The sequence below is a fragment of the Rattus norvegicus genome, chromosome 16 (genome assembly GCF_036323735.1).
Source record: "Rattus norvegicus strain BN/NHsdMcwi chromosome 16, GRCr8, whole genome shotgun sequence".
NCBI lineage: Eukaryota > Metazoa > Chordata > Mammalia > Rodentia > Muridae > Rattus > Rattus norvegicus.
In genome coordinates, this window is record NC_086034.1 from 57814965 (window position 1) to 57839905 (window position 24941).

The 24941-nt window shown below is 40.8% G+C and overlaps 1 protein-coding gene across 2 annotated transcripts in view; it reads left to right on the plus strand.

Moving 5' to 3' along the window:
• Positions 1–9162: 9162 nt before the first annotated feature.
• The window catches only part of Fgl1 (fibrinogen-like 1), a 30287-nt gene continuing 14508 nt past the window's right edge, over positions 9163–24941 (plus strand). Inside the window, exons 1-3 of one of the 2 annotated variants that reach the window (XM_039094195.2) lie at positions 9163–9309; positions 20025–20095; positions 20629–20815. In XM_039094195.2, the coding sequence (XP_038950123.1) occupies positions 20033–20095; positions 20629–20815 (250 nt within the window). In that variant the 5' untranslated portion in view covers positions 9163–9309; positions 20025–20032. The remainder of the gene's footprint in view (positions 9310–20024; positions 20096–20628; positions 20816–24941) is intronic. The other variant, NM_172010.2, reaches the window with a different exon arrangement.

Consider the following 24941-nt stretch of genomic DNA (forward strand, 5'->3'; position numbering starts at 1 on the left):
GGCTTGAGGTCCCAGTTTTGTTTCTATGGAGTTGTAACTACCGTACATTTCCTGTCTTCCTTGGGGTGAGGGATTATAAGTCTTCACTCATTCTATGTATCCATTGCAATCCCATCAGGCCTGCAGCAGTGTAATTTTATGTGGAATGTGCACCTCTTAGGACTAGAGCTGATAGTTTGTCTCCGAAGCAAAGGTCCCAAGGGTATGAAAGCAGGCCCTCTGTTTTCCATTACTAAAACCCTGTTACTGAAAACAAAACTACATGAAGTAAGGATTCGAGTTTGCCACAGTTAGAAGAGTATGGTTTGGTCTTAAATATTAGTCAATATGATCTAGAAAAGTATCTTTTTCTAAATTAATAAAATCGTTAGGTTTGATTGTGCTTTCAAATAAGAGGCAGCTAGTGAGGGTAGAAACAATATCGGTGACACTGCACTGAGCCATGCGAGAGGCACTACAGTAGTCAGGAATAGCTGTGTATACAACCAGCCAGTGCTTTTAACTACTGAGCCATCTTTCTTGCCTGAGGAAAAAAAATATTTTGGGGGCAGAGGAAAAAACCTGTTGGAAATCAATCAGAAATTGCCAGGTGGCTCTATTGTGGGTGGTCATTGCAAAGGAGTCAACAGTTGTTGATTTTGGTTGAGGAATTTTTAGGGAGAGAGAGCGGGAGGCCAGTGAATGTCGACAGCCAGTTTCACAAAGGTTGGCTAAGAAAAGAAGAAAAAGTAGGAACATCCCTAGAATAGATACATCCCAACAGTAACAAAAGAGGACCTAATATGGTTGCTTCAGTATCAAGTACAGCCAGGGGAGATGAGAGCGTATGTTTGCTAGGCATGGTTACTGAACCAAGCCATCTTCTATTTAACCAGATGGATTCCTCTTTCTCTTTTCTATAATTTTTCTGCATGCATTAAGGAAGACACATACCAAGGAGACAGTCTTACGTACAGTGATTCCCCCACCAGTCAAAATTAACAAAAGACCAGGGGGATAGCTCTGATGTCTCACTATAGCTGATATACAGATAGCTATATACTGAACTATACAGATAGCTATATTGTGAACTATACAGATAGCTATATACTGAACTACACAGATAACTCTGTGTCAGATGTAGACTGACATATAGGTTACTGGGCTAGCTGGTGGATTTTTTTCATCTTGAGACTTGAAGTTTACATGGAAAACTACAGAGGTTTCCACTGTAATGCAAACATTTTCAAGGTACTGCACAATTCAGACAAAGTCCAAGAACTCCTTTTGGAGTCATCCTTACGTGCTCCATTTTTTGCTTGTCTGTGTCTGTCTTTAATTGGCTCTGATATTTGTCTAGCGTGTCTCCAACAAATCTAATATATTTCTCCTCCGGATGTCAAGATAATGTCTATCAGCTTGTAACAAAAACAAAGCAGTCTGAGTGGGTATCTCTGTAACTGGACCCTAGTATTTGAGAATCTCTCATTGCTGATGGCAGATACAAAATGAATTCTTGAATTATTAGTATTCTAGAATTTTCCCTTAGTGCTTCAACAGAGAAAGTAGGAAAAAACAAATCAAACAACAATGAAAAACAATTCAAAACACCTCCATTCTAGAGGAGTCACTCATTTCATGCATACTCTTGGTCCTGCATATGTGTCGTAGGTAGTCTGTCGGGAGTCAGCCCCCTCAGAGTCAGGTACTGAAGTGGGACACAGCTTCAGAGGAAAACCAAAGGCTGATGACCTTTGGTCTTGCAACTCTCTCTTACTCTTCTGGGCCTTCTAGCAATTAAACTCTCACTATTCTGGGACCAAAAGTTGCTGGCTTCTGGCAACTGACTCTTTCTCTCTCTGGGATCTGAAGTTAGTGGCTTCTGGCAAATTAATTCCTGCTGATAGCAGCAGGGGATTAAGAGGGGGAAAAAACTTAGTTACTTGGGCTCTTTTCTCTTTGGCTTAAGGGCCCCTCACTGGCTAGGTAGAGGCTCAGAGTTCCTTGACTCTTTGTGAGCCAGAGAGGAAAGAAAAGGGAGAAAGAAGTCAGGCACTTGTGCATGCACAGTCACACATGCACACACTCAAACACACACACACACACACACACACACACACACACACACACACACACACACGTTGCGCCTGACCACCTATTTCGTCAATTGTACATACATATAGGTAGAAAAACATTAGTCGATAGAGCAGAGCCCCAAGAGTCACATTTTATTTTTTTCCTCTCAGCCTTTTCATACCTTCTTAGACGAACGTTCTTTATAAAATTACCTCATAGATAAAATGTTACACAAAAGAGGAGTTACAGAAGGATGTCAATATAAAGTTTTCATTCCATAAGCTCATTATAAATTATGTGATTTATAGAAGCTCATTGTATTTCTTATTATGCAGCCTTTCCTTACTAGTCTATGAGGAGGGAGCACATTCTATTCCAGATTCTAACTTCATTATCTCTTTCTGGCAGAACAACCAAAACTATCTCCTTAAAAAAAACTATCTCCTTAAACTTTCTTTCTAAAATTACTTTAATCAAATCAGGAATGCTATAAAGTCTTTAATTCATCTAAACAGCATTAATTCATGAAAGTTCATCTTCATGTTGATCTGCAGGAAATTTGCCCAATGCAGTGGTCTGAGGCCCAGGAATCATTCCACTGTAGTAGTGGCAGGAAAGGCAGGTAAGCAGCAAGAAGCATCCTGGGATGAAGCCTGAGGGGCCCTGCTCTCCAGAGTGCACCCAGCACCCCATCCCAGCAATATGGGGGCCACTTCCTGACATATGGCAAGTGTGGAAGCATTTAATAATCTTTTTTTTTAAGCTAAAATGTGGTTTTACCTACCATGCGCTCTTGTTTTCTTTTTCTCCCCATGGATTTTTCACGCAGAAAAGCTGAATTTCTTTTTTATGTGTTAAGTATTTTGAAAACTGTTTTTTGATTAGAATTTAACCTTTACTTGGTGGGAAAAAATATGACATATGATTTTAGGAGGAGAAAGATGGTTTGGAATCATAAGATATACACAATTCTGAATTTCCTTATACAGAGAAAGAAAAACAAACATTTATTCCTTGGATGAAGTTTTTTTTTTTCAGCTTTTGTAAGAAAAAGATGGAATGAAAAAAAAAGTGGTTTAAATGTTTTCCTGGTTTAAAAAAAGTGGCTTAAATGAATACACTCTTGGTTGTAGAATTAGAGGTAAAATGAAAAGTTCAGACAAGTGACAAACTAGAGCACCACGCAATCATTTCACTGTGTCTTAACTAGAGCACAGGAGAGAACTGGTGCTTTATGGAACATGGAGTTATTGCTTGGAAACCCAACAAATGTTCATCAACATTATTATTATTGTTGTTGTTGTTGTTGTTATTGTTGTTATACACTCTTTTTGTACAGGCCTACAAGGAGGAATCTGGCCAAGCAGGCCAAAGTGACTATCCAGCAAGCCTCAGGGACCCACCTCTCCAGTCTGCATGTCGCCATGCCCTGATTTTTTTTTTTTAAGTGCCACTATGCCTGTATTTTGTTGTTGTTTGTTTGTTTTTAATATGCTTGGGTTTTGGAGTTCTCTGGTACTTGTAAGACAAGCACTTTGTGGGCTGAAACCTCTCTCCAGTCCTGGTCTCATTCTGTATCACGCATGGTTTCATTTGCTTTTTCTGATCATGCCTTATTCCTTCCAGTGTCTCTGGCAGTCTTAAATGAAGATGCTTTCTCGATCATCTAAATTCTCTTGGTAATAAAATAAGAAGGGCCAAGGGTGAGCAGTGTATGAAGAAGGTAGAAACTGCAGCTGCGGAGAAGGAGTCTTGACATTGGACTACACACAGTATTTTCCCAGTCTTATTTTCTACCTTGATGGTCATCCTTGGTTTTTTTTTTTTTTTTTTTTTTTGTCGCTTTCGAACGCTCTTCTAAAAGCACTTGTATTCTTTGTGTTTGTTTGTTTTTATTTTCTTTGCCTCATTCAGTAGTAAAGAAGAATAAAATTACCTAAGTTGCAAGAAAATGGATAGAGCTGGAAACCATCATGTTAAGCCAGACTCAAAATACCAAATCTGCAAGTTTCTACTCGTATGTGGAACGTGTGTTGCAAACTCTATACACCAGACATAGGATATGAAGAGGAGTCCATGATGAGGGGACTTAAAAGGAAGAGGGGGCAAGAGAGTAACGGGGAAAATAAAAAGGAAAATGTTCTTTTCCTCACACACAGACTTTAGCTTTAGCTCCGCACATGGCATGAAAGCAGAGGAGAGATTCTTTGGGAGGAAGAACAGGAACAACAGGAAGCGGAAGGGGAAGAAGAGAAGGCAATGGGGAGATGGATATGATCAAAATACCATGAAAATACTGCATCGAAGCTCGTTATTTGCTGTGCTAACTAAAACGAATTAGCAGAATTTCAAAAGGAGAACCATAGACTGGGGAGATGCACTAAACGATAGACGGACGAGCGGTTACCTGGGTCTGCCTGATGATGCGGCCGAGAGCCGACCTGTCATGGCGGTAGATTGAGCCGGCAGGAGATGGACAGACTGAAACACAACCTTCACACTGGGATTTGCTCAAATATCACATACCAGGCAGGCCTCCAGTCCAGCAGGCACAATGCACGGCCCAGCGGGTTCGGATGACAGCTGCCCTGGGTCTGATGTGTACAATGGAGTTCTCTGGGTGAGGTATTCCGAAAAGAGAAGGAAAGGATTTACCTATCACTGCTAAGTTGACCCATCCCAGAGGCAGAGAAATGTGGTCTTGACGGGCTGTATCTTCGACTTAATGAAAATGTTCTTGGACCAGAGAAAAACAGTTTTCTTAAAAAGAAATCGCCCACAATTATCCAGTGCCTGCTGTTCTCCAAGTCTCCTTGTTTGGTTTTTTTATCAGAGTCACAGTCCACAATGAACAGGTTTTCTAAGTTAAATACCTCTACATGTTAGAAAGCAATTCTTTTTTCCCCTATATTAATGTGTGTAAATATTTATTAAAATTTTATTAATATGTAATATTAACACATAACATTAACATATAAACAAACAATAATGTGGTATATGTATAAAATATTAGTATCAATATGTTAATATTTTATTAATTTATATATTATGTATATGTATATTATTTCAGACAATCCTTGAGAAAGAAACTATGGAGTCAGTCCAGACACTGTCTAAGGAAGCCATATAAATCCAGCTACTATGAAATGTAAACTTTAATGATCTTACAGTTTTGTGCAGTGAAGTTTGCTTTAAAACCCATGTCTTAGGACTCGAGCATAGCACTGCACACCTTTAATACTAGCACTTGAGAGAAATAAACAATGGATCTCTGTGAGTTTGAGGCCACCCTGGTCAACATCTCGAGTTCCAGGACGGCCACGGCCACACGGTAAGAGAGACCCTGCCTCAAAACAACAACAACAGCAACAACCACCACAACAACGACACTCATTGGCAGGGCTGGAGTTGCTCATCAGATGAGATCACTGGCTGCCCTTCCAGAAGACCCAGGTTAGATTCCCGGCACCTATATGGCAATGCACAAGCTTCTGTAAGTCATGTCTCAGAGAACCCAACACCTTCTTCTGCACTCTCTGGGCACTAAGCCCACATGTGGTGCACAAAAATATGGTCAGACAAAACACCCACATATAAAATAAATAAAGTTAGAAACAATGCATAAACCTATTAGGCTTTAGGCCTGAAGAGACAGCGGTTGGGAGAGGGCTTGCCTGGGATGCAGTAAGTGTGGTGTTGAGTGTCTGTAATCCCAGCATCCTGGGAAGGAAGGGAGTGGAGGCAGGAGGATCCAGAGTTCCAGGCCAGCCTGGGCTACATGTGAGTCTATCAATATGCAAACACTCATGTGTTCAGGTGTGAATCCTGGCCTTCCTGTTTCTAGTCCATTACTCCAACACTGGGACCAACCTGCTCCTCTTATTTCATTTTTTAAAAAATATTTATTTTAGGTATATGAGTGTTTTGTTTTCTTGCACTCCAGAGGTCACAATCTTGACTTTTTTTTTTTTTTTTTAGGTGAAGTGGGAAGTGGACCCAAGGCCTTGTGCCATGCTTTATAGCCTTAATAATTTAGTTATACTAACAACTTCCTCCCTCCCTATTTTCCCCTTTCCTCTCTCCCTGATCCCCTACTTTCACTATATAGGGAGTAAGTACCCGAAGCCAGCCTTGAACCTGCAATCTTCCTGCCTCAGCCTCCCGAGTGTTGATAGTATAGGCTTATGCCACCACACTCAGGGTTTCTGCGTGGTTGCTAGTATTATGAATGCTAATTATATTTGGTTTTTGGAGAGTGTCTGCCTGTGGCTTCTGGGAACCTGCCCGGAGTTGGTTCTGATTGGTAAATAAAGATGCCAACAGCCAATAGCTGGGAAGGGCAGACAGAGGTGGGCGGGATTTGAGGATTCCCAGGCTTGGGACCCGAAGGAGAGAAGAAGGAAATCCGATGCTGGAAGAGTGTGGAGGAGAGAAGAGACACCACGCCTGAGATTAGTGCAGGACAGAGTGGCATACCCAACATTTGAAGAGCTCTGGGAGAGCACGGCCCAGAGGGTTGCCCGACTGCGTCCAGGGCAGCCAAGGTAGAACACAGAATTTAGCAAGTAGTACCTCAGAGTTATGGGCGGGAGGTAGTGGAGGTTCGGCAGTGGCCTAGCTGTTGAGCTGATTAAGATACATTAAAATATAAAGGCTGTGAGTCTTTTTATTCGGGAACCTAGACTATTGGGGCGTGTAGGATTTTCATAAAATTTATTTCAACATTTCTGATATTTTTTAAATTATTTATTTACATCCCAATCCCAGAGTCCCCTCCCTCTCCCCTTCCTTTCTCCAAATCTCCCAGGAACTTATAACGATGGCCCTAGCTAAGATTCCTAGAAATAGGAGATGTGGAACCTGAAATGACCTCCTCTTGTCACCAGGCAAGACTTTCAATGGTGTGAGGGGGACACCAACCCACCCACAAAACCCTTGACCCATAATTTGTCCTTCCTATAAGATGTGCGGTGATACAGATGGAGCGGAAATTGAAAGAATGGCCAACCAACAATGACTGGCCCAACTTGTGACCATGCCAGGAGAGAGAGCCCACTCCGATGTTTTGACTGTTCTTCCACACTATTCTGCCCTCCCCCTCACCCCCCAAATCAAATTCCTAAAACATTGCCGTTTGGGCCGTGTCTCCACAGGACATTGCCCCTACACTTAGTTCTTACTGTTTTGTTAGTCTTTCCCGAGTTACTCTTAGGACAGTTTTTCTGAACCAAGTCCTTGACAGCATAACCTCGTTTTCACAGTGAGGATCACAAATTCAGAGCCAGATTGCCTTTGAGTTCTGGCTCCACGTCTCCATAGCACTCTGACCTTGGGCAAGTCACTTCAACTTCTGGACCTATTTCCCCCGCTGAAATGGAGACGGCTGGTAGCCTCGTAGGATGTTGAGGGCTGAGCAGCTCTGGCAGCTGTGGCAGCGGGTGTATAGCTCAGCTCACTGGTAAAGCAGGCTCCCGGTATGTGCTACGCCGTGGGTTTAGTCCTTGGCATCACCAAAAGGCAAAGAAAACCCTGTTCTTACTCTATTTGGCACATGTGGTTCTTGCTGTCGTTACTATTGTGTCCCCTGCAGACTGCCTGATCGTAGACCTTATCAATTATTTATTTGAACGTGAAGAAAGCAATAAAGATACAAGAAAGATACATCCAAAATACTACACTTCCCCACAGTAGCTAGTATCATGTTAGCTTTAAAATTCCATGCTTTCGGGGTTGGGGATTTAGCTCAGTGGTAGAGCGCTTGCCTAGCAAGTGCAAGGCCCTGGGTTCAGTCCCCAGCTCTGAAAAAAAAAAAAGAAAAAAAAATTCCATGCTTCCCTTTTAAATCAGTGGCTCGAATTCTCTATTATAAATTCCATCATTTCATCCCTCCTGTATGTGTAGATCACTTCAGCCTAAATGTCATTGCTTTATCATTACTATTATAAGTATTTTATAATATTATTAATAATATTTATAACTAGTTATTATATTTAAATATTTATTATATTTATATTATATTTAAAATATTATTGTAAGTATTTTTATGTATTATTATAAATATTTTAAGTCATCAGGACCGATTTTTCTATAAGAACTTCCAAATTTCCTAAGACAATCATCAGAAAGGTCAAATACAGGTGAAACTTTCCGCTCAGTAACAAAGAAAGCACAGAAAGAAAACACTCTATTTTTTACGGGAATCTGAGTTAAGAAATAGGGGCAACAGGACAAAAGGCAAACAACTGTTTGAGTTACGTCAGACTGAAGAGAAGTGATCACCTGGTTTCCAGTCTGAGATTGTTACACAACAAGATTAGCAGAACTGGGGGTTGGGGATTTAGCTCAGTGGTAGAGCACTTGCCTAGGAAGCACAAGGCCCTGGGTTCGGTCCCCAGCTCTGAAAAAAAGAAGAACCAAAAAGATTAGCAGAACTGGAAAATTACCTTTCACACATGTTAGAAACTGCTCCAGAGGCTTTAAAAGCAAAAAGAACAGCTAGTACAGAACACAGCTAAGGCTAACGGAGCAAGTGTCACAATCTTTACACATGAGAAAACACTGTTGCTAATCGACAGTCCCACATCCCTGTACACAGGGAATTTAGGGTAGTATGAAGCAAAATGTGAAGTTGGGAGGGCAACATGCTGTAGCGGACATGGGAAAACTTGGAGGGGAATGCGAGGTGGATATGGTCGTATTTCATGTTTTCATGTCTGAAGTTCTCAAGAATAGAGAAAAAGTATAGTAAAAAAGGATCAAGTAAACGGATGGCTCCCTCTTGTCCATTATAAGCCTGTGGTGGGGATATTTTCATACTTAAGAAAAATGTGGCCCCTGTCTTCGCTGAAATGATCCTTTAGTTTCCTCTTTGCTGGTGGTAGTTTATTAAGTCTTACCACCTGTAAGGCGAAGCTTCGGGTGCGCTTGGCTTTTAGGATAAAGTACAAAATTCTCTGAATGAACACAACTATAAAAGGCTGAAATAAAGATATGTAAGCCAATAAAATCTTCTGCAAGGAGGAGAAATTGAAAATATAAGAGTATTGGGGTTCCCACTCCATTTTTTTTTTTTTAATATTCCTTCCAGTTAAACTGGTTTCCTCATGTTGTCTCTGGATTAAAGCCAGAGTCAACTTTGCCGACATCTAATCAAATAGCAGGGGAAACCATTTGTAATTCTGACTTCAGTTAGAAGTTCCTGGGAGGCCCTGTGTAGACCCAGCCTAGCTGAGTACTGATTCATTTTGATGTGAGGTAAGTAATTAGCTGTACTCCTGACTGGACTGTAATAATGGTGACTTTTTTTCATGACAGCAAATGACAGACACCAGGACTCGAAAAGTCTCAATACCCTTGGCTTTTGAGAGAGACTGGGATGGTTGACAATAAGGCAGAGCTGCAATTTGGAGGAGAGATTTAGAATCAAATTAGCTTCCCATCCCTTTGGATTTTGAGTGAGTTAGGTGAGGGTTCACAGTAGAAGTTTCCATTTCAGCCTCCAGAATTAAAAACAGAATAGACCACATTGTTATTTGGGCTTCCCAAATGCTTTTCAACTATTTGGAGGTCAAGTATGTTTAGCTTTTCAGAGCTCTTTAAGAAAATCTATACAGTCTTAGTATAAACAACAAAGATATAGGTATAGTCCATTTTCAGAAAAGTTTGGAAAAGCAGCATAACACGGTCTCTCAGGCTGTGCTTACGGGTAATATTTTAACTGTCTGCATTAATGTTGTAGCTCATATGTGACTGATAACTTAGAAAATATAGTGGTGCTGTTGATGCACTTTTTTCTTTTAAACTTTTCCTTTTTCATTTTATCGAAAGGTTTCGCCTACCCCCACCTCTACTCTCCCTGGGTCCTCCCTATCTCCCTCCCATTCTGATCTACTCCATTTCTGTCTGTCATGAAAAAACAGACAGGCTTCTAAGGGATTAATACAAACTACTGTGGCATGATGAAACACAAACCAGTCCATCACAGTTGGACCAGATGGAAAGAAGGAAAAGAGTTCCAAGAGGAGGCACAGGAAACAGAGACCCACTTGTTTGCACACTCAGAAATCCCATAAAAACATGTAACTGGAAGCTCTCATGTGTGAAGGACCTGTTGCAGACCTAGGCAGGCTCTATGCATGCTACCTTAGTCTCTGAGTTCATAGGTACTCTGATCATATTTATTCGGGCCGGGCCTTGTTCTCTTGGTGTCATACATTCTCTCTGGCTTTTACACTTTTCTGCCTCCTTTTCTGAAGGGGTCCCTGAGCCTAAGACGTAGTGCCCAGCGTTTCAAGGCCTCTGACTCTCTGCATAATGTCTGCCTGTGGGTCTCTACGTTTCCCCCCATCTGTTGCAGGAGGGAGTGTCTTGGATGATGGCTGAGCAAGGCACTGATTTGTGTCACTGGCAGAGTCCCTTTTTTTAAATTTGTTGTATCTTCTCATAATGGCTCATTCAAAAAATATCATTTAAACCATTTTATAATCTATTGACTTACTTTGTTTTGAGATTCTACTTATAAAAGGCATTTACCATAGCACATTTCTAAAGTTAGATGTTTTTGCCTTTAAGTTTAATGCAGTATAATTTGCTAAGTTAGTTCTGACTGTTGGTCAGAAATGGACATTGTGACATAGTAACACAGCATTTGGCTGACAGAAGCAAAAGAATTATTGCAAGTTTGAGTCCAACCTGGTCAACACTAGAATTCCAGGCTAGCAAGAGTTATAAGTGAGACCCTTCCACAAAAAAAAACCCAAACACACACACACACACACACACACACACACACACACACACACAAGCACGCACGCACACGCACGCACATACACACTACTGGGTAATTATTTATTTAGGTTCTGGAAATTGAACCAAGAGCCCTAGTCATGAGAGGCATATTCTGCCACTGAACTACATTACCCACCTCCTTAAAATAATTTATATTGACTAATACAGCCTGTTTGAGAACAGATATTTGAAGATAATTTCAATGGATAATTTTATAATAATTTTAAAGTATAATGATTTCTAATTCAAAATACCAAAAGCAGAATACTATAAATGATATACAACCAAACATGGTGGATAATAAGGAATAGGATGATGTTAGTATAAACTGGATGTGCAGAATAAGGATGGTTTACTATCATGAATGATGAAGACTGGATTATCAGTGCAGCTGTGACCAATCGCAGAAAGTTGTATTAATTTTTTAATCTCCACTGGGGACTTCTACCCTGCCTTCATCATTCAGTTCCCAGATTTTATATATATAATTATTTTATTTTTACAATATATTTTACATTTATAATAAGCCTTAAAAGCATTAGAGCTGGGCAGATATCTACCCTCTGTGTGTATTTTCCAGCCGTTAACCTTGAGATACGACTTGCCATGTTTCGCCTTGGCTACTCTTACTCCAACTGGCTAATCCTCATGACCAGTTCTCACAATCCCTTACCCATCTTCTTTCTCCACCATGTCTCTTCTTCTCCCTGTCAAGGTCTCTCCTGAGACCCCAAGCCCAGAAATGGAACCCTACCTACCTCTCTTTTAACCAGCTATAGGCTGCTTGCATCTTTAGTCAACCATAGTTTTACATTAAGGAGCAAGGTCATAGCATGGTGTACTTGGTGTGCTTGTGGCTTCTCTCATCCTGGACTCAACCAGGGCCAGTATTTACCATTACAATATATAACAACAGACCAAACCTTAACAACAGAGCAACTTGGAGCATTAGCTTTTTTCTTCTACCCTGAATTCTGGGAGTCAAACACTGGTCTTCAGATATATTTGTTACTTTTCTGTTACTGTGATAAAACCCCATGACCTCAGGAACTCATGGAAGAGTTTATTTGGACTTACAGTTACGGTGCATGACTGTAAGACAGAGATAGTAGGTATAGCAGGAACAGTAGGCTGAGAGCTCAACAGCTTGAATCAGAAGCAGGAAGCAGAGAGAACAAACTGGGAATGGCTAAAGGCTTTGAAACCTCCAAATTTGCCCCTAGTGACACTTCTCCTCCAGCGAGGCCACACCTTCTAAACCTACCCAAACAATGCCACCAACCAGCAACCAACTATTCAAATGCCTAAGACTATAGGGGACATTTTTTCACCTAACTTGCCACACAAGACTTTCTGCAAAGTTCCTTTATCTGCTAAGTCATTTCCTGGCCCAAGACCAGATTTTCAAAGAAACCTCTGTAATACCCCCCAAAAAATTCTTCCATACTGAAGTAGCTGTTGGGTAGAGTTACAAACCAGGATGCGTAAATTTAGAAGACTTAGCATATTCCTGAGAATATGTTTGATAGTCACTTTAACATAAACCCTTTTGAAAAAGATATGACATCCTGAAATGACTATTTGAAGATGGGCAGATAAGGAACTGCTTCTGAGTTGGTAACACTAGTCCACCGAGACAGACAGACACCTGTCCAGTTTCCATCAGCTTTGAATGGAATTTTTTTTATATTTACTAAATATAAAGCTAAGCAAGATTTAATGTAAAAATGTTTTCTTCAGTCATTTATTTTTACATGTACCATGTGTATGTGAATGCATGCACATGCGCATGCTGGCGTGTATACAGGTCAGAGGGCATTTTTCAGGTATCCCTTTTCTTTTTCCACCATGTGGTTCTGAGGGAATGTCTGTCCTCCAGCTTCTTAGCAAGTGTCTTTTACTACTCATACATCTTGCTGATATCTGACCAATAATTATAAGTGTTGCATAATACATATAATAGTTACAGATGGATACAAAACTATATTATATACAAATATAACTTCCAAAGCACTTCAACCTGTTTTAAAGTTTTTATTTAAAATATATTAAACACATATTATATTTATATGAGCCATCTCTCCAGCCCTAATGTGTTATATTTTTAAAAAGAAGCTTTATTTAATGTTTGTGTTGGTTTTTTTTTTTTTTTTTTTACTTATCAAAGCATTTAATGTAGGAGTCACACATGTAGAGGACTGGCATCCATGATTACCATGTGGGACACACAGTGGCAGACAGACAGACAGGCCAGCATGCATGGCTCACACTGGAACAGTACTTTCTACCTTTCGTGCAAGCACAAGGCACACAGAGCTAAACGGGAATGGGTTGGGATCTTGAAACTCTAAAGCCCGCTGCCATTGATATACCTCCTCCAAGAAGGCCATGCCAGCAAGGCCACATCTCACAATTAGAGAAAAAAAAAATTAAAAATCCCGGCCTGGGGCTTCTTCCCCACCTTAGACCATTTATGTTCCAGGGAGAAAAAACACACACCGCCTTTATATTTTTAAATATGCCACAGGCAGCACAGTAGCTGGGCAGCTGCCTACCCTCCATGGCGTTAGAATCTACTTCCTATCAATAACCCAAGTTATCATTATTATTTATGTTCTCTCTGGGCTTTCTTATCCCATTTGGGCGGCCCTCTGTGCCATATTCTCTTGGCCCTTAGCCCATGGTGGCTTTCCTTCTCCCCGCCAACACATTCTTTGTCCATGGAAGCTTCTTTCTCCTTCCTCCCTCCTCCTGGTCCTCTCTCTCCCAAGCTTGCAACCTCAACCCACCTATGTCTTCTCTGCCCAGATGTTGGCCATTGGCATCTCTATCTACCAATCAGAATTAACGTGGGGGCAGGGTTCCAGGGTCTGTGTGCAGAGTCCAGGTCTTGAGGGCCTGCACTTAGCATTACAACAGACAGTAAAAGACAAAACCTCAACACCGATCCTTCCCAAACAATTCCAGCAACTAGTGACCAAGTATTCGTGTAGATGAGCACTCGGAGGTCATTTTCAATCCAAACGCCACAGATAGCAAACTCTTTTTCATGGCCTCGACTCCTCCTTAATAACTTTGCTTCTGTGTTCTTAGTCCTAAATAAAGAATAAGGAATACCATCTCGGGTTTAATATTGATTGCTAATATTGATTATTAGCAACTGCTGCGGTGATTATAGCATTTGAGTGATTAATTCCTTTTAGCTTATAAGGACTCAGTTGTCTTCTAAGGAAGATCATTCTCAGAAGAAATTGAGTTAACGTCTTCACAGCACAAGAAAACATTGGGAGATTATTTTCCAGTAGAATATAGATGAAAAAGCTTGTTCATATACCAGAGCTTGATACTGTCACGAAACCTGATGGTGAGCTGTCATTTTTTATTTCCAACATAGTTGCCATGGGCTTTAGAAGTAGCATGTTTTCTACTATACAGGAAGAGCTGTCCTATCCATCAGCAGTCTGGGCTCAGTTCATCAGCACAGACACACTTTCCTCATCATGTTTCGTCATGGATGTGAGGACGGCTGCAAAGCTGCTGAGTTGTCCTAGTTCCAAGCACAGGCTGTGTGTCTAGAGCATGGTGGGGGGTTGTACCCTAGTTGGAGGGTAAGAGCCCTAACATCCAGATTCTCACTCTATTCCTTGGTATTTTTTTTTATTGGATTTTTTTAAAATTTACATTTCAAAAGTTATCCCCTTTCCTGGTTTCCCAACCATAAAGCCCCTATCTCATCCCCCCCTCTCCCTGCTTCTATGAGAGTGCTCCCCCACCACCCACCCACCCCCTCCCTCCTCCCCGCCCTGACATTCCCCTACACTGGGGCATCAACCCTTGGCAGGACCAAGGGCTTCTCCTCCCATTGGTGCCCAACAAGGCCATCCTTTGCTACATATGCAGCTGGAGCCATGGGTCAGTTCATGTATAGTCTTTGGGTTGTTCCCTGGGAACTCTGGTTGGTTGGTATTGTTGTTCTTATGGGGTTGCAAGCTGCTTCAGCTCCTTCGCGTCTTTCTCTAACTCCTCTAATGGGGGCCCTATTCTCAGTTCAATGGTTGGCTGCCAGATTCCGACTCTGTATTTGTAAGACTCTGGCAGAGCCTCTCAGGAGACAGCTATATCAGGCTCCTGTCAGCTTGCACTTCTTGGCATCGGCAATGTTGTCTAGGTTTGGTGGCTGAATGTATATGGGCTGGATCCCCAGGTGGGACAGTCTCTGGATGGCCTTTCCTTCAGTCTCTGCTCCAAACTTTGTCTCTGTATTTCCTCCTGTGAATATTTTTGTTCCCCCTTTTAAGGAGGACTGAAGCACCTGCACTTTGGTCATCCTTCTTCTTGAGCTTCATGTGGTCTGTGGATTGTATCTTGGGTAATCAGAGCTTTTGGGCTAATATCCACTTATCAGTGAGGTTTTTTTGTGATTGGGTTGTCTCACTCAGGATGACATTTTCTAGTTCCATCCATTTGCCTATGAATTTCATGAAGTCATTGTTTTTAATAGCTGGTTAGTACTCCATTGTGTAAATGTACCACATTTTCTGTATCCATTCCTCTGTTGAGGGACATCTGGGTTCTTTCCAGCTTCTGGCTATTATAAATAAGGCTGCTATGAACATAGTGGAGCATGTGTCCTTGTTATATATTGGAGCATCTTTGGGTGTATGCCCAGGAGTGGTATAGCAGGGTCCTTAGGTAGTACTATGTCTAATTTTCTGTGGAACCTCTAGATTGATTTCCTGAGTGGTTGTAACAGCTTGAAATCCCACCAACAATGGAGCAGTGTTCCTCTTTCTCTTGCCAGCATCTGTTATCACCGGAGTTTTTGTTCTTAGCCATTCTGACTGGAGTGAGGTGGAATCTCAGAGTTGTTTTGATTTGCATTTCCCTGATAACTAAGAATGTTGAACATTTCTTTAGGTACTTCTCAGCCATTCGACATTCCTCAGTTGAGAATTCTTTGTTTAGCTCTGTACCCCATTTTTCTTTCTTTTTTTTTTTCGGAGCTGGGGACCAAACCCAGGGCCTTGCGCTTGCTAGGCAAGCGCTCTACCAATGAGCTAAATCGCCAACCCCTCTGTACCCCATTTTTAATAAGGTTATTTACTCTCTGAAGTCTAACTTTTTGAGTTCTTTGTCTATATTGGATATTAGCCCTCTATCTGATGTAGGATTCATAAAGATTTTTTCCCCAATCTGTCCTTTGCCTTACAAAAGCTTTGAAATTTTATAAAGTCTATTATCGATTCTTGATCTTAGAGCATAAGCCATTGTTATTCTGTTCAGGAAATTTTCCCCAGTGCCCATGTGTTCAAGACACTTCCCGCTTTCTCTTCTATTAGTTTGAGTGTATCTGGTTTTATGTGGAGGTCCTTGATCCACTTGGACTTGGACTTTGTACAAGGTGATTAGAATAGATCAACTTGCACTCTTCTACATGCTGACCTCCAGTTGAATCAGCACCATTTGTTGAAAATGCTGGTTTTTTCCCTCACTGTATGCTTTTAGCTTCTTTGTCAGAGATCAAGTGACCACAGATGTGTGGGTTCATTTCTGGTTCTTCAATTCTATTCCATTGACCTACCCACCAGTCTCTGTACTAATACCATACATTTTTTTTTAATCACTATTGCTCTGTAATACAGATGGAGGTTAGGGATGGTGATTTCCCCTAGAAGGTCTTTCATTGTTGAGGATATTTTTTGCTCTCCTGGGTTTTTGTTATTCCAAATGAATTTGCAAATTGCTCTTTCTAACTCTATGAAGAATTGGATTGGTATTTTGATGGGGATTGCATTGAATCCATAGATCGCTTTTGGAAAGATGGCCATCTTTACTATATTAATCCTGCCAATCCATGAGCATGGGAGATCTTTCCATCTTCTGAGATCTTCTATTTCTTTCTTTAGAAACTTAAAGTTCTTTTCATACAGATCTTTCACTTGCTTGGTTAGAGTCACACCAAGGTATTTTATATTATTTGTGACAAGTGCGAAGGGTGTTGTTTCCCTTGCTTCTTTCTCACCCTGTTCATCCTTTGAGTAAAGAAAGGCTTCTGATTTGTTTGAGTTAATTTTATATCCACCCACTTTGCTGAAGTTGTTTATCAGCTGTAGGAGTTCTGTGGTAGAATTTTTGGGGTCACTTAAATATATCTCATAATCTGCAAATAGTGATATTTTGACTTCTTCCTTTCCAATTTGTATTCCTTTTACCTCCTTTTGTTGTCTGATTGCTCTGGCTAGGACTTCAAGTACTATATTGAATAAGTATGGAGAGAGTGGGCAGCCTTGTGTAGCCCCAGATTTTAGTGGGATTGCTTCAAGTTCCTCTCCATTTAGTTTGATGTTAGCTACTGGTTTGCTGTATATTGCTTTTACTATGTTTAGGTATGGGTCTTGAATTCCTGGATCTTTCCAAGACTTTTAACATGAAGAGATGTTGAATTTTGTCAAATGCTTTCTTACCATTTAATGATATTATGATGTGGCTTTGTTTTTCTGTTGAGTTTGTTTATATAGTGGATTATGTTGATGGAGTTCTGTATATTGAACCACCCCTGCATCCCTGAGATGAAGCTTACTTGATCATGGTAGATGATCGTTTTGATATGTTCTTGGATTCAGTTTATTGATATGTTCAATAAAATTCTCGAATTTTATTGAGTAATTTTACATCGATATTCATAAAGAAAATTGGTCTGAAGTTTTCTTTCTTTGTTGGCTCTTTGTGTGGTTTAGGTTTAAGCATGGCTTCATAGAAGGAACTGGGTAGTGTTCCTTCTGTTTGTACTTTGTGGAAGGCTGAGAGATAAGGATCCAATTTTATTCCTCTACACTTAGCTATCCAGCTTGACTAGACCTGTTTCTTTGAAGATGTTGTCTTTTCTCAAATGTGTGCTGTTGGCCTCTTTATCAAAACTCAGGTGTCTGCAGGAAGAAATGTGGGTCCTCTATTCTATTCCATTGATCAGTGCCCTTGACATTCTAGAACCTTTGGTTTTTCAGTAACGTTTTATATATGTAAATGTTCATAAGGTTAGAAATCACTGTGAAATGTGAAGTAGTACAGATGGGTAATCATATCATGTATTCATTATAAATGACATTTATTCTTTAAATTGTTCAAAATTGGATATTTTATTTATTTACATTTCAAATATCATCCTCTTTCCCGGTTTCCCTTCTGCAAACCCCCCTAGAACCAATTTTTTATTGATGCCAGGGGAACAGAGACCTTCCTAATTTGTAGGTGTGGACTTGAGTGATGTTTTAAAAATAAAATCACTTTGTGGAAGTCTTCAATGCAATCTAGTGGCTCACTCTTGTCATCTTTTTTTTTTTTTTTTTGGTTCTTTTTTTTCGGAGCTGGGGACCGAACCCAGGGCCTTGCGCTTCCTAGGCAAGTGCTCTACCACTGAGCTAAATCCCCAACCCCCACTCTTGTCATCTTAGTTTAGTGGGAGGATTGCCCCAAGTTCAAGGTTAGCCTGGGAAACAGAGTTCTGGATCAGTCTAGGCTAAAGAGAGAGTCTTGTCTAAATAAATAAATACAAAACAACAATAAACAAAACAGAATGCAGCAAAATTCTAAAATCTTACTACTACCACCTGTAGACATAGAATTTAATCTTTGGACATTGAGGTGTCCCATCCCATGTCCTACCTGTGTCATTATCTATCATGTCCCCCACCCTCCCTGCAGATCCCAGTGAGTGACACAATTTAGGAACCATTTATTCCTAGGGTAGATAAAGTAAGTGGTGAAAATGATTATCAGTCATATGTTCTAGTAACAATAATTTTACTAAAGTAAGTGGTGAAAATGATTATCAGTCATATGTTCTAGTAACAATAATTTTACTAAAGTAAGTGGTGAAAATGATTATCAGTCATATGTTCTAGTAACAATAATTTTACTCCAGCAGCAATTGTGTATAAAAAATTAAAACTGTACAAACTTTTTTTGTCATTAGCTTCTAAAGTTTATGAAAAAACTCAGCATTGCAATAGCATCCAGAAGTTGTTGAGTATGAGCAAATGTTTTCGACTGGAGTAACGACTTCAGGATTGATTTAAAGAGCTTGAGGTATAGGTTAGCAGAAGAGAACTTGCCTAGAATGCACAAGGCTCCTGAGGTTTGATCTTCAACCCTAAAAAAAGGCAACCTTGAGGAACGGGAGACAGGTATTCTATATAGAAGCAGGAGGGTCATGAACTTGATGTCAGCCTGGGCTGCATTATGAGACCTTGGAGGAGAAGGGACAGGTGGGGAGAGGGGAGAGAAGGGGAAAGGAGAGAGGAGGGAAAGAGGAGGGGAGAGAGAAAGGGAGAGGAGAGAGGAGGGGAGAGGAGAGAGGAGGGAAGGGGAGAGAGGAGGGGGAGAGAAGAGGAGAGGAAGGGAGAGAGGAGGGGAGGGGAGAGAGGAGGGAAAAGGAGAGAGGGAGAAGACATTGCTGCTGCAGCTATAACATTAGCTTTCCCCCACAAATTTAATAAAGCAGGACTAAAGATTTCACATTATTATGATTCCTTGCCTACATATTAAGATATCAGGACAGTGTATGACACTTGGGATGTAGGTACAGAGGCAGGTAGACCTCTGTGGTTCAAGGCCAGCCTGGCATACATAGGGAGTTCAGCCCAACCAGAGGACTGCATAGTGAGACCCTGTCTCAAAACAAAACAAAACAAAACAAAACAAAACAAAACAAAACAATCAGCAATCAAAAACAAGAAAAAAAGAAAAAGGACAGTGCATACCAGCCTCCTCTTACAACTTTCTTCTTCTAAATACAAAAATAATCCTCCACTTAAAAGATTGGTATTTCACATTATCTGTTATTCATTTACCACCCGCGTGTCTAAATAAATTAAAAATATTATCACGAAATTTCTGCAGACTGGGCCAAAACATGGTCCCAGGTCTCTTTGCATCAGGAGCTTGCTCCTTCTGGCATTCTCATGAACAGGCACATCTGAGCCCTTGATGAAACTGAACCCTTTTGTGTGTCTGTGGTATTGAGCAGGCTCAATTATCTCTAAGCTTTGATGGGGTTGATTCCCATCGTTTTGTATGTCAGAAGGCTGGATGGTAAGTAGGGGGATACATTTCTGGCTAACCTTCGGGTGCTCCGGAACTTTATCTGGTCTCATGAGGAATTCTTTCTCTTGTGGTTCTTTCAGTGGGAAGAATGGGGGAGATTCGCAGCTTTGTCCTCATCACTGTTGCTCTGATTCTGGGCAAGGAGAGCTGGGTAAGCCTCTTGTGCACAATATTGTATCACTCTGGCCTGCTTTGAGGTCGAGTTTCTTTTTAATTCCCAGAAAACTTTTTGTTAACTTGTCACTGCCTAAAGTAAGGGTGGAAGGAATGAGAGAGTTCTGTGGAAACATGTGGCATATTTAAACACTTTAAAAACAAAAATCAGGACCCACAACAAATCAGTGAAATGTTTTTAAGCTGGCTATGTTATTGTTATTTCCTTTTCATGTGATATCAGTCATTCAAAAATGGCTATAGTAGTTAGCATTGGTCTTGGGCCAATATTAAACATCATTGGTGTATATTGCTAAGATTATCTGAAGGCGACTTCAATGAACTTGGGTCTCCATTTATAAGTCCCGAAAGACAAAAGACTACCTTATTCAAAGTTCTTGGAAAAGTAAAATGGCTCCCTCATTGAAAGAGCATTCTGAAATGGGAGTGGAAGACAAAATTGCATCAAGGGTTATCTAGATTATTAGCAACCTTTCTATTCCAAGAGCATGAGATGTGCATGCTTTGCAGGTCCTCGGAGATGAGAACTGTTTGCAGGAGCAGGTCAGGCTCAGGGCTCAGGTGCGCCAGCTTGAGACCCGGGTCAAACAACAACAGGTGGTGATTGCACAGCTCTTGCACGAGAAGGAGGTCCAGTTCCTGGATAGAGGACAGGAGGACAGCTTCATTGACCTTGGAGGCAAGAGGCATTACGCAGGTCAGAACCGGTTTTTCCTAAATGTTTCAAACTATTTGTGTCACACATTCATCCGTAATGATGGTACTAAACATTCAGTGACTTTTTCTTTGTTCAGTTTCGTTTTTTTGCTTTCAATTCAGGACCTCACTATATAGCTCAGGTTGACCTGGTACTTACATGTCTTCCTGCCTGGGCTTCCTCAGGGCTGGCGTGGTGGTTTGAATATGCTTGGCCCAAAGGAAGTGGCGCTTTTAGGAGGTGTGGCCTTGTTACAGGAAGTGTGTCACTGTAGGGTGGGCTTGGAGGTCTGCTACTGCTCAAGCTCTGCCCAGTGCAGAAGAGACCCTCCTCTTGGCTGCCTGGAGAAGACAGTCCTCTTGGCTGCCTTTGGATTAAGATGTAGACCTCTCCGCTTTTTCAGCATCACGTCTGCCTGTACACTGCCATGCTTCCCACCATGATGATAATAGACTGAATTGATGGAACTGTAAGAGAGCCCCAGTGAAATATTTTCCTTTATCAGAGTTGCCTTGGTCATGGTGTCTCTTCAGAGCAATGAAACCCCAAGACGACGTATTATTAAATATTCGCCTATCAGTGACACTATAATCGAGAATATTTATATTTAAACTTTGTTCTTATTTATGTTTCCCTCCTTAGATGTACGTAGTTTTCCATTCTAATTATTTTGAACTGGGTCTCTCTGTGTTGTCTAGTCTAGTCTTGGATTTCTGTCTTTCTACCTCAACTTCCTGAGCAGCTTGGAGCACAGGTGTGTGCTACCATACCTGGTTCTCGCCTCTGAAAACACAGTGAAAAATAAATTAATAGAATGAAAGGATGGGAAAAGAAAAAACTCATTTGTATGGAAAATAAAAGAATAGGGTTTAAATATGTCTATTTAATGGTTTGACATTCCCTTTTGATTAAGCCAAAATTTTTCTCCTAGAAATGAAATTATATTGAACCCTGAGCACAGTATAAACACCACTACCCACATCACTATTCCCCGGAGACAAAGGTCCCTTTGATTTCCTGTACATATGAATGGATTCTGTAAGAGTAATGGTTAGAAGAGAAGACTGTCTAGAATTCTTTGTTCAGTATTCTCTATGCTGCAATTATGTGTTTTAATTTCTCTGCTTAGGGATATCAAGTCTAACTTGATCAATTAACTAGCTGCTGTGTAGGGTTTGGAAGGATATTCAATGCGTTTACTACTATCTTGTATGATGAATGTTTTGCTTGTATGGGTATGCCTGTGTTTGCATGCTTGCTGCCCATGGAGGACAGAAGGTAGTCAAATTCCCTAGAACTGGAGTTAGACAACTGTGAGCTGCCACATTGGTGCTGGGTATTGTACCTGGGTCGTCTTGAAGAGTGACCACAGATCTTCTGAAACATCTCTCTCACCCCAGTGAGAGATTTTATCTCCCCGCTGACTATCAGTGTTTGAGACACCATTGCCCTTCATGTTTACTGATGAAAGAAATGGGAAGAGATGAACAAATAAAATCTGAGAAATTTGTCTGACTATAATCAAAAATAGACATGTCAATCTTACAGAAATAAAACCTTCCCATTCTGGGGAGTGCTTTTCATCGCTGAGGGAAATACCTGTCTAGAAACAAGGAAGAAGGGCTTTATTCTGGTCTACAGTTTGAGGGGACACATTCCATTATGGCAGACTGTGACTGGCTGGTCACACAGCAGCTATAGCAGCAAGCAGAAAGTGAGGAGAAGTGGGGTGGACCATTAAATCTCAAACCCATTCTTAATGATGACCCATTTTCTCCAGCAGAGCTCTACCTTCTGCAAGTTCCACAGTCTCTGAAAACAGGGCCACCATCTGAGGACCAAGTGTTTAAACGCATGGGTCTATGGAGACATTTTACATTTAAACCACACATGGGATTTAGAGTCACGAGAGCTATATATAGAACCTAGGCGTCAGGAAAACGCTCACTTTCCCCACCTTCATCCAGATTCTAATCTTTCTCTGTTCGAACTACTTGCCCTGTTTGCCCCACCTTCTGCTGCCCAACTTACTTAGTTGAAAATTCTATTGTCTTGGACAGAAAAAAAAAAGCAACTTAGGAAGGAAAGGGCTATTTCATCTTAACACTTTCTACATTATAGTCCATCACTGAAAGAAAGAAGGGCAGGAACTCAAGCAGGGCAGGAACCTGGAGGCAGGAGCTGAGGCAGAAGCCATGGATTACTAGTGCTTACTGGCTCACCCAGCATGCTTTGCTCACCCTGCTTTTAGAGGTAGCACCACCCACAATAGGCTGGGCCCTCCCACATTGATTATCCATCAAGGAAATGCATCATAGGCTTGCCATTCTGTTTGGGAACACTTTCTCAATTGAGGTTTCTTCTTTCCAAATGACTCTTGCTTGTGTCGAGTTGACATAAAAATAGTTTTCACAGGATCGTCTTGGTATTAATGCACGCCCCGCCCCCTGCATGTTTTCTCAGCTCCCCCTTGCATGGATAGAGAACACGGATGGCTGGGGCTCCGGAACATGCAACAGAACTGAGGGTATCTCAGCCTAAAGGGGCCTGGGAACACAAAGGGATAGTTTGAAGAAGTTCCATGGGCAAAAACACAGAAATTGTATTCTAAGAAGAAGACGACAAAACATATAAGACCGTAAATGAAGGGTCAGGCAACATCTACAAGGTATCAGACTCTAAATATTCTTAGAAGACAGTGATTATCTGCCACACTCATTCAAAGTAGCTGGTGACCTTATAAAGTGATGGTGCTTATCAAAAACTAGGAAGGGCCTGGGAATTTACTCTGTTTGCAAACTAACAAGCTTGCCTGTATGGATCTCAAAGAGAGCTACAGCTAATGGGTCAGAGGTAAACGTTCTATGTGTACATAAATGTCCCTTCTTCTCAAATCCCAAGGACTCATGTGAGCAGTTTATGGGGCTGTGTCACAACTGGGCATTCTAGGATGAAGACACTCCAGTATTTTCGAGTGGGTTAAAGATGTCTAAACTTTGCCTCCAAGGTAAATGTTATCTTTATTTTGGTGTGCAGCAAAGAGAGCAATGTCTGTCCAGAGGAGCTATTAGGTCAATATCTGGCTTTCTGCTACAAGGATGCTTTAACATAGTCTTGAAGATAAGCTCCGTTGAAAAAATGTAAAGTGAGGGGTTGGGGATTTAGCTCAGTGGTAGAGCGCTTGCCTAGACAGTGCAAGGTCCTGGGTTCGGTCCTCAGCTCCGGAAAAAAAAAAAAAAGAAAGAAAAAGAAAAAATGTAAAGTGACCTATAGGATATTGTCTGCAAACATTGCCTTCATTCCATTCCAGACTAATTATTGAAGCACCACTGCAGGTCAGAAAATAATTTGTAAATTTGCTGTTGGATATGAATGAAATGTTTAAGAATCAGGTCAGACTTTTCACTAAATTTCTTTCCATGGTTGAGATGGGATAGGGAAAGTATGGGAAACTGAGGCACATAAGATCAACATACACCACACAGGCATATATGACAAAAATTATTTCATATATATGTATGTATACATATATGTGCATGGGTATGTATATCTACATTATATGTGTGTGCATGCATGCATGTGTGTATGTATGTGTGTGTATGTTTACGCCACGTGTTTGCACGCACACGCGCTGGTTATAGGTACTGTGTAGCTAGTCAAAAAAAGACTGTGTAGCTAAAAAAAAAAACCAATAGGTACTAAGGAATAAAGCAAGAAATCAGTTCCTGGAAAATTAAAATTAAAATGCCAAGGTCAGAGCAAGATTGACTGTGCAAACAGGAGTAAGGTTGATAAATTGTATATGATAGGGTGTGTGTATGTGTGTGTGTCTCATGGTGACAAGATGAATAATGGTTATTCTAGATGACTGTTTCTGGATACAGCACCTAAAATAAATCTAGAAGTCAGTGTATTTGCATTTAATAGTCTTCATAGGTGCTTCAGGCATGAGAGAGAAGAGGGAACAAAATCTGAAATACAGATATGGTTTGATGACACTTCATTTTTTAGCATAGTTGCAAAGACTAACACACAATCAATATATAATATAAATTTTAATACAAATTTATTAATATAAGGGCTGGACAAATGACACACTAATTAAAAGCACTTTTCTTCTTCTTCT